Genomic DNA, 10999 nt, shown 5'->3' with positions numbered 1-10999 from the left:
TTTGCCTTTATATTGTGGCCAATTTCCTTAGTCTGAAAAGATGATTTTTAATAACTATAAAATACAGAATTAATCAGAAAAATAATTTAATCATTCCCATGTTTTAGGAACATTGTTTCTCCTTTTAGACTAAGTAAAACTGTGATGGACATGTTTGTACATTCATCTTAATTCTCTCTCCACGTTTCTATTGGAGAAAAGGATAGGTCCCTAGAAGAAGAAATACAGAGTTTAAAGGATGAATATTTTCAACCATTCCTCCCCTCTGGAAATAAATTGTGATCATTATCACTTTATTTTTTAATAGAGATTTTCATGAAAGTTTATAGAGAACTTGGATTTCCATTCATTCATTGTTCCCCATTTTCCTCCCTGCCCCCCAATTTGCTTTTTTTAAAAAAAAAATATTTCATTGTTGTACAGTTTTCCCCCACCCCCCAGTTGACTAGTGTGTAGCTCTAATTCTGGACTGTTGTCATGCAAATAATACATAATCATGTATTCCTTTTAAGCTGTTCTTGAACTCATCTGTTTCAATACAGTGTACATTATTTATCCCCTCTTTTCCTAGTTTCCACCCAACCCTGATGTCAGTCCTGTTTTATAACAATGGCAATGTGCAGTATTTATCCTTTTGTGACTGAGATATTTCACTCAGCATAATGTCCTCCAGGGTCACCCATTTTGAATAATATTGCATAAGTTCCTTGTTTCTCAATATTGCATAGTATTCCATTGTGTAAATAAACCACAGCTTCTCTATCCATTTGTTTGTTAATCTTGGTGGTTTCCATATTTTTGCTGTTGTGAACAATACAGCAGTAAACATGGGTGTGTATATATCTGCATGGAGGAGGCCAGTTCTGATTTCTTTAGGGTATAATCCCAGTAGTGTAATTGCTGGGTCACATGATATTTCTATTTCCAACTTTTTGAGAAAGCGCCATACTGCCTTCCATAGTGGTTGCACCATTTTGCACTCTCACCAGCAGTGAATAAGGGTTCCAGTTTCTCCACAACCTCACCAGCATTTGTTATTTGCTGCTCTGTTGAATTTTGCTATTCTTACTGGGGTGACATCATATCTCATAGTTGTTTTAATTTGCATCTATCTTAGAGCTAGGGATTTTGGACATTTCTTCATGTGTTTGTTGGTCATCTGAATGTCTTCTCTGGTGAAGTGTCTGTTCATATCTGGTGCCCATTTTTCAATTGGGTTGTTTACCTTTATCTTGTTCTGGTGCTGAAATATTCCTATAAATTCTAGATATAAATCCCTTATCAGACATGTCATAGTAGTTCTTGATATAATCAAATTACTATACAGACATAGCATGCTAACTTACACTCCTAAGCATTGACTTAAATAATTCCTACTTTGTTTTCATGCCCATTGGCTTAAGATAGTAGTACAAGTTATCTTAACAAATCAGAAGTTACAGAATTAAGACAAATAACTCATAGTAAACAAGATTTTTCTGTTATTTAAGGTGATTTGTTGTCACTGTTAATTCTTGGGGATTGTAGGGTATGGGTAGGGATCAAAAGCTTCTGAAAATATTCAGAATACTGTTATGTACTTGTGAATCTCGAAAGCTGAAGAGTATATTGATTTTGCCTTATGATCAGAGCACAAAATCAAGAAACTTGGAGGGAAAATAATTTCTACAAGAATTTTTGAGCACAAAGCCAAGAAATTTTGAGGGAAAGGAATTTCTACAAGAATTTTTATAAATGGAAAAGCAAGTACCATTAAAAACAACTATCTAGCATGTTTTCCTAGTACCTAACACAGTATTAAGCACATAGAACATACTCACTAAATGTTTGCTGAAAAGATGAATGAATAAAACAAAAAAAAAACCCCAAAACACCCAACAACCCAACACCCCTAAACAACAACAGAAAATGTAGTTTGAAGGTAAAAGGGGGAAAATAGATTATGATCTCCAGTATGGAACACCTGGTTGTCATTCACAGCTTTATAATGCCTTACTGTAAGACAGAGGCAATTTGGTTAATTCTACTAGATTTGTCATTTTTTTAAAAAATGAGTTTACAACAGTTTCACCTTGCTTGGCTTCACAACAACACTGTTGGCACCAGCAGTCAGGAAATCAAAAGACAAATTGTATTGAGGAAGTCTTCTGTCAGGGACCTCTCCAAAGTTGTAAAGAACAGTGATGTCAGTCCAGAAACTAAACTGTGCCTGATTCAGGCCATAGACTTTGCAGTTACTTGCTATGCATTAGAGAGCTGGGCATTGACTAAGGATGACAGAAGAAGAATTGATGCCTTTGAATTGTGGTGCTGGAGAAAAGTATTAAACATACCATGGACTGCCAAGAAAACAAACAGGTCTGTCTTGGACAGAGTGAAACCAAGTTGCTCCTTGGAGGCAAGGATTTTGACGCTCCATCTCACATGGCTTTTTGACAGGAGAGACCAGTCCTTGGAGAAGGACATCATGCTTGAAAGGGTGGAGGGACAGCTCAGGAGATGAAGACTCCGGATGAGATAGATTGATATAGTAACTGGGGCAATGGGGATAGTTGTGTCAGAGACAGGGAGAGTGGCTTAGGATAGGGCAGACTTCAGAGCTGTTGTGCTTAGGGTCGCTATGGTTTGGAGTTGAGTTGAAGACACATAACAACTATTATTTACTAAAGCCTTGGTGTCATAGTGTGAAATGTATCAGACTGCCAACCACAAGGTTGAGGTTGGCAGTTGGAATCTATAAGTTTCTCTGGGAGAAAGATGAGCAGTTTGCTTCTGTAAAGGTTTATAGCCTTAGGAACTTAGTGGAAGGTCACCTCTGAGTCGATTCCAACTCAATGACATTGAGTTCTGAAAATGCTTTTTTCTTTGCAAAGGAAAAGTTTGTTAGATATCTTTGAGTCAATTATGACTCATAGTGACCTTGTAAACAGATCAGATCCTTGCCCTATCTTAGGCTACCCTCATCATCTCTGATATGTTCAAGCCCATTGTTACCATCACTGTGTGCGTTAGTCCATCTTGTTGAGGGTCATTCCCTCTTTTACTCATCCTCTTTTTTCAAGGACTCACTCCTCCTGATAGCATGCCCAAAAGCCAACAGAGAAGGTGCTATAAGAATGTTAGGATGGTCCTAACTTCATATATCAAGAACTTGTGAGTTGGACTAATCATACAAAGTAAGAAGAGAAAGTTAAAAATACTGAGATACAGATATCAGGCAAAACAAGATTTAATGAAGAATGAGAAACAGTAGAAAAATAGGGTCAATAAAAAGCTTTTCCCCCCAGAAAGTTATTTCGGTAGCTTATTAGTATCAGAAATATGGAATCATTCTTTTAAGGATTAATTCCCTATGATACTACCAAAACAATGAAGATTATCTAGTTAATAGTATAAAACTAGTGGAAATTTACAAAGGAAAATGGATTATACTCTTCAGAGAAATAAAGGACATAAATCTGTTTCTCTCTATAGGTTGTTGTTGTCATGTGCAGTAGATTCAGAACCAATCAATAGCTGACCCTCTGGCAGGTACAGAGGCAGTTTAATCGCACAGGAGGAGATTACCCATACTTCCCCCATGGGTGGCCTCGAACTACATACATTAGGGATTGCAGCACAGCTTCTTGCCACTAGGCCACCAGAGGTCTCCATAGGTAAATATTTTTTAAAAAATAAATCCCTGTGCTGGTATAGTGTGATAAGGTGATCACCTTGAAATATTACTCCTGGGAGTGTAAAAACCTTTTATAAAGGTTTTTTATTAAATAATCAACAACCTTAGAAGTGTTAATAGTTTTTAACCCAGTACATTTCTTGCACTTAATCTATTGTGAGAGAACACATATTTGGATAAAAAAATATAAGCAAAAGGTTCTTCTAAATATTATTTGTAATATTGAATCAAAAATTGGATGGCCTAAATATCCATCCATCATGATGCTGCCAATGGACCCAGTGGTGAAAATCTTTGCCTTTTTCATGTTAAGCTTTAAACTATATTGAAGACTACAGTCCTTGACCTTCTTCAGCAAACGCTTCTGGTCCTCCTCAGTTTTGGCAAGCAAAGTTGTTATCATCTGCATAGCACAAGTTGTTGAAGAGTCTTCCTCCAATCCTGATGCCACACTCCTGAATGATTATAGATTGAAAAGATAAGGAGACGGGACATATTCCTGACACACTCCTTTCCTGATCCTGAACCATGCAGTATTTCCTTGCTCTGTTCTGATGACTGCCTCATGAGCACAATCAAGTGTTCTGGATTCCCATTCTTCCTCAAGGTTATCCACAGTTTGTTGTGATCTACAGTCAAATGTATAGTCAATGAAGCACAGGTAAACATTCCTCTGGTATTCTGTGCTTTCAGCCAAGACCCGTCTGACATCGGCTATAATGTCTCTAGTGCCATGGCTTCTTCTAAACCCAGATTCTATTTTTGGTAGGTCTCTGTTAATGCACTGTTCCAGTCATTTTTGGATGATTTTCAGCAGGATTTTGCTTATGTGTGATATTAGTGATGTTGGTTGATAATTTCTGCAGTCTGTCTGATCACCTTTTTTTGCAATAGGAATAAATTTGGATCTCTTCTAGTCAGTTGGCCAGGTAGTTATCCTCTAGATTTCTTGACATAATATGGTCAGCATAGCACTTCAGAGCAGTATCTATTTATTGAAACTGGTCAGTTGGTATTCCATCAATTCCTAGGGCCTTGTTTTTTGCCAATTCCTTAAGAGCACCTTGAACTTTCTCCTTCACCATTGCCTCTTGATGTGTTGTTTCATGAAATTCTTCTGTGTCAGCCAATTTTTTTTGGTACAGAGACTCTGTATACTCCTTTCATATTCTTGTAATGCTTCCTGGATCATTCAATATTCAGCCCATAGCATTCTTAAGTATTGCAACTCGAGGTTTGATTTTGTTCTTCAGTTCCATCAGCTTAGTTCGGCCCTTTTGATTTTCTGACTCCAGTGTTTGCACATTTCATTGTAATACTTTGTCTTCCTGTGCTTCCTTTGAAATCTTCTGTTCAGCTCCTTAACTTCTTGATTGCTTTGCTTTGCTTTGGCAGCCTCCTGGATGATCTTTGTCATTGTTGTTATGTGCAGTCGAGTCACTTGCGACTCATGACGACCCTATGTACAACAGCCCTATGAGGAGAAATGTGGCATCAGGATTGGTGGAAGATGTATCAACAATCTGCATTATGCAGATGACACAACCCTGCTTGCTGAAACTGAGGAGGACCTGAGGCGCTTAGTCAGGGACTGCAGCCTTCAATGTGGATTGAGGCTCAATATCAAGAAGACAAAGATTCTCACCACTGGGCCAATTGGCAGCATCAGGATGAATGATGAAAAGATTGAGATTGTTCCCAGCTTTAGTCTGCTTGGCTCCACAATCAACACTCATGACACCAGCAGCCAGGAAATTAAAAGACGTATTGCGATGGGAAAGTCTGCTGTTAGGAACCTCTCCAAAGTACTGAAGAGCAATGGTGTCTCTCTGGAGACTAAGGTGCGCCTGACACAGGCCATGGTCTTTGCAATCACTTGTTATGCGTCAGAGTTGGACAATGACTAGGGAGGATAGAAGGAGAATTGATGCCTTTGAGTTGTGGTGCTGGATAGAAGAGTACAGAGTATATATACCATGGACTGCTAAGAAAACAGATTCATCCTGAAGAGGGTTAAAATCGGCTGCTCCTTGGAGGCAAGGATTCTGAGGCTTCGTCTGACATACTTTGGACATGTTTTAAGAGGGGACCAGTCCTTGAAGAGGAACATTAAGCTTGGGAGGGTGGAGGGACAGCACAGGAGGGGAAGACCCTCTATGAGGTGGGTTGATTCTGTGACTGGGGTAATCGGGGTGGTGTGTTGGGACAGTTCCAATGGAACAGGTCAGAGCAGGGTTTAGGGCTGTTGTATATAGGGTTGCTATGAGTTGCTAGAGACTGAACAACACATAACAGCACAACAATAACCTTTATTTCTAATTCCAAACCTTTGCAATGAGCCTGTATAAGTTTAATATGTAAACGTTCTTTACAAGAGTCTAATGTTCTACTGACTGAGCTACTTGGACACTCTAATATAAAAGTGTTATAAATAGAAGAAGGTTTTGAGCTTCTACCTGTGCACTGTATTGGTTGTTTTCAGTACTTGCGAATGTCCTTCCTTTTCCTTTTAATTTAATAATAAAGATTCATATGTTGATCAGCGCTTTTAAGTGTTTTACTTAGCTAAGTACTTTCATGTTATCCTTACAACAACACCATTTTAAAGATGAGGGCCCAGGCTTGAAGAGGTTGTGACTTGTTGAAGATCAAACAGCTAGGGAATAATAGGAGGAAATTGAACTTGATCTGACTCCAGAGTTTACTCATCACCTCTGTGTCATGTTTTGAGTTGTTTTTGTTTTTTTAAATTTCTTTATTTTTCATTTCAGTGAACATCTACAGAGATTTTGGAATTCCATTCATTCATTGTTGCACCCCTCTCCCCACCCCCTCACCCCGTTTGCTCCTCTCCTTCAAACGCAAAAAGAAAAACTCCCTCATTGGTACGCAATCCCACACACACATCTCCCAACCTTTTTTTTTAAAGTGGATGAAAGTTTCACTTTATTCCTTGTGCAAATTTTTCTTTATTTGAATTTTTATCATAAAATATCTTAGGTAAATTTTAGATATAAAAGCATAATGAACCCTATGTACTCACCACTGAATTTCTATAATTATGTAGCCATGGCATAAATCAGTATGCTTCCCAATCTACCTTCCTTATTACTTTGAGACAAATCCCCCAAATAGATTTCATTCATAAGTATTTTAGCAGATATCGTTAAAAGATAAGGATTCTTTAAAAACTAGTCACCATATCCTCATACCTAAAAGTAAAGTTCTATTTCCTGATAGTATCTTAAAATGGACTGCAATGTATCATTCTTGTTGTAATTTCTTTTGTATTGTGTGTTTGAAGGTGGAACTTAACTTCTTGTGGAACCAGCGTTGCCAGCTCAGAATGCAGTGAGGAGGTATTTTCATCTGTTTCTGTTGGAGATCAAGAAGATTGCTATTCCCTGTTAGATGATCAAGATTTCAGTTCTTTTGATTTATTTCCCGAAGGGAGTGTCTGCAGTGATGTCTCTTCTTCTATTAGCACTTACTGGGACTGGTCAGATAGTGAGTTTGAATGGCAGGTATATATATTTTTTCTTTTATTGATATAATTTTCTATATATGTATAAGTATACATTTGTCTTTTGATGTTTTAATTTCTGCCTGGTAATTTTCTGACAGCATGTTTGAAAGGTAAAAATTAGATGCAGTATGCATCCTTTAATTTTGTTAATGTACCTTTTAGGCTTATGATATTACAGATGTCCTCTTGTAGATTTTCATGTATAATGTTGTCATTATTATGTATTACTAATATTCTTCTAAGCATGAATCCAAACAAATTTAGTCTTCCTACATTTTAGTAAATAGCCTTTGTGTCCATATAGTTAAAGTATCTTCATGTCAGGGTCACATTATACAGCTAAGATCAGAAACCTTCACAACAGTAAATTTGTAATTTCAGTATATTATCAGACACAGTGCAATTTTTCATTTTGTATTGTCTTTGTATGGAGAGATGCCTTTGCTTGTCAGTGTTCCTTCTTGTGGTATTTATCACTATGTAAAATGGTTTTATGGCAGAATGTTTGAAAATGCTACTTTATAATGACTCATCATTTAGGAAATCTAGATATGTATTATTGCAACATGCATTTTCGGATTGTAAAAGACAGTAATATTTAAAGAAGTTTTTTGAACATATAGCAAATATTTTCTTCAGCAGACATATGAATGCCTACTATATTTGAAAGCCATCAAAATAAGTAGTCCAAGTTGTATTTTTAAAGAATGAAATTTCATTTTATCTGAAATATTTTTATTATAAACATCAAATAACACAGAGTAGCATAGAATTAAAACTCTCTAAAATCCAAAGTACTGAGGAGCAATGGTGTCTCTCTGGAGACAAAGGTGTGTCTGATACAGGCCCTGGTCTTTGCTATCATCAGAGAGTTGGACAATGACTAAGGAGGATAGAAGGAGAGTTGATGCCTTTGAGCTGTGGTGCTGGAGAAGAGTATTGAGAATACCAGGGACTGCTAGGAAAACAAACAGATTTGTCCTGGCAAGGGTTAAACCAGGCTGCTCCTTGGAGGCAAGGATTCTGAGGCTCCGTCTAACATACTTTGGACATGTTGTAAGGAGGGACCGGTCCTTGGAGAGGGCCATCATGCTTGGTAGGGTGGAGGGGCAGTGCATGAGGGGAAGGCTTCAGTGACTGCGGTAATCGGGATGGGTGTGTCAGAGACAGTGTGATTGGCACAGGACAGAGCAGAGTTTAGGGCTGTTGTACATAGGGTCGCTGTGAGTTACAAGCGACTCGACGGCACATAACAACAACAGCAAGACCTACATTACTAGATGTACATCTGAGAGTTGGACAATGAATAAGGATGACAGAAAACAGAATTGATGTCTTTAAGTTGTGGTGTTGAAGAAGAGCACTGAACATCCCAAGGACTGCCAAGAGAACGAAGAGATATGTCTTGGAGAGGGTGCAACCAGAGTGCTCTTTGGAGGCAAGAATGATGAACCTTCGCCTCACATACTTTGGACATGTGGCCAGGAGATGCTCTTCGTGGAGAAGGACATGATGTTGGCGGAGAGTCGGCAAAATAGAGGAAGACCAACCACGGTGGATTGATATGGTGACTGCTGCAATGGACTCTTGTGTGTCAGGAAGTGTGATGATGGCGCAGGATGAACAGGGTTCAGATCTTTTGTTCATAGAGTCACTAAGAGTCCTGCTCAACTCGATGGCACCTAACAGCAACAGTAATACATGGGAATGATTTTATAAGACACAGTATGAATGAATAGTGTAAAACATGATGCATAAGGGTTCTAATTTCTCTACATCTTCACTAATACTTATCATTGTCTGATTTTTCATTGTACCCTCTTCTTGGGTAGCATTTTTCTCTGGTTTTGACATACATTTCTTTAATAACTAAAGCGCTCTGGTGTCCTAATAGTTTGAGAATAATCCTGCCACCCCAAAGGTAGGTGGTTTGAATCTACCAACTACTCCTTGAAAGAGATGGGCAGGCTCCTGTGTCATTTGCAGCCTCTGAAAAGCCTTCTGATGCTGGGCATATTTTCATATGCTTATTTGTTTAACTGCTTTGGAAAAACATATATTTCTATCATTTGCCGAGTTTTAAAATGAGTTATTTGCCTTTTTCTTTTTGAGCTGTAAGAATTACATATTCTGGAAAATAAACCTTCCTCATAAATAATTTGCAAATATTTTTTCTCATTCTGTCATTTATTTGGCTTTCTTGGTAGTGTTCTTTGACAGAAAATCAAAGCTTGAGTAAGCCCAGTTTATTAGCCTTTCTTTCATTGCTTGTGCTTGGATGTCATAGTTTTAAAAACCCTTGACTAATCCAAAATTACGAAGATTTATGTCTATGTTTTCTTCTGAGAGTTTAGTTTTATCTCTTACATTTATGATTTTGATTGATTTTTATTTATGTTTGTTTATGTTGTGTAGTGGTTTCATATGAATTTTATAATTAGCTTGTCTGTTTCTGCAGATTGTTGTTGTTAGGTGTTATGGAGTTGAGTATGACTCCTCATGACTTTATGAACAGCAGATCTGAACCCTGTTATGTCCTGTGCCAGCCTCACAATCTTTGACACACTCAAGCCCATCACTGCAGTCATTGTGTCACTCCACCTGTTTAAGGATCTTCCTTTATTTTGCTGTCCCCCCACTTTTCCAAGCATGATATCCTCCAAGAAATAGCCTTTTCTTACAACATGTCCTAAGTATGTGTGATGAAGCTTCGCCCTTCTTGCTTTCAAGGAGCACTCTGACTGCATGTTCTTCAAGACTTACCTGTTTATTGTTTTGGCAGTCCATGGGATATTGGGCATGTGGCCAGGAGGGACCAGTCCTTGGAGAAGGACATCATGCTTGGAACGGTGGAGGGACAGTGCAGGAGAGGAAGGCCCTCAGTGAGATGGATTGATACAGTAACTGGGGCAATGGGGGTTGGTGTGTCAGAATCAGTGAGACTGGCTCAGGACAGGGCAGGGTTCAAAGCTGCTTGCTGTACATAGGGTCGCTATGAGTTGTGACTTGATGGCACAAGACAACAGCAACAATGGGATATTCAGTACTCTTCTCCACACCACAGTTCAAAGGTGTCAGTTTTTCTTCTGTCATCCTTATCCTTATTCATTGTCTAGTTCTCAACAGCATAGCAAGTGATTGAAAAGACTATGGTCTGAATCAAATACACATTAGTCCTCAAACAACATCATTGATCTCCTAAGCAGTCAATTTGAGGGTTTTTTTTATTATTTTATTTTGGTTTCATACTATTCTTCATACTGTGTTTCATACAATCATTCCCGTTGAGTCGAGTATCACTCATAATGACCCCATGAACAAAAGATCTGAACCCTGTTCTATCTTGCACCATCCTCACACTTCTTGACACACAAGAGCCCATTTCAGCAGTCACCATGTCAGTCCACCTGGTTGAGGAACTTCCTCTCCTTTGCTGACCCTCCACCCTTCCAAGAATCATGTCCTTCTCCAAGGAATAGCCCTTGCTAGCAAGATGGCCAAAGTATGTGAGGCATAGTCTCATCATTCTTGCCTCCCAGGAGCACTCCCACCTGCATCCTCTCCAAGACACATCTGTTCATTGTCTTGGCTGTCCATGGGATGTTCTGTGGGCTTCTCCAACACCACAGCTGAAAGACATCAATTCTTTTTCTGTCATCCTTATTCACCCAGCTCTCAGGTGCATAGCCAAGTAATCGGAGAGACTATGGCCTGAATCAGATGCAACTAGTCCTCAAACTGTCATTACTCCTCAATAATTTGGAGATTACTCGTATGCAAGTTCCCATGCATTATGT

General features: G+C 38.6%; 1 protein-coding gene across 1 annotated transcript in view; it reads left to right on the top strand.

The window, feature by feature from the left end:
• The window catches only part of FAM199X (family with sequence similarity 199, X-linked), a 73919-nt gene that overhangs the window by 42293 nt on the left and 20627 nt on the right, over positions 1-10999 (top strand). The window contains exon 2 of the mRNA XM_006899238.1: positions 6981-7200. Coding sequence (XP_006899300.1) covers positions 6981-7200 — 220 coding nt within the window. The remainder of the gene's footprint in view (positions 1-6980; positions 7201-10999) is intronic.

Source organism: Elephantulus edwardii, unplaced genomic scaffold (genome assembly GCF_000299155.1).
Source record: "Elephantulus edwardii isolate Elephantulus edwardi_28Jun2011 unplaced genomic scaffold, EleEdw1.0 scaffold00249, whole genome shotgun sequence".
In the NCBI taxonomy this organism is placed as follows: Eukaryota; Metazoa; Chordata; class Mammalia; order Macroscelidea; family Macroscelididae; genus Elephantulus; species Elephantulus edwardii.
Note: the sequence above shows the minus strand (reverse complement) of the source record. Positions and strands in the feature narration are given on the sequence as shown.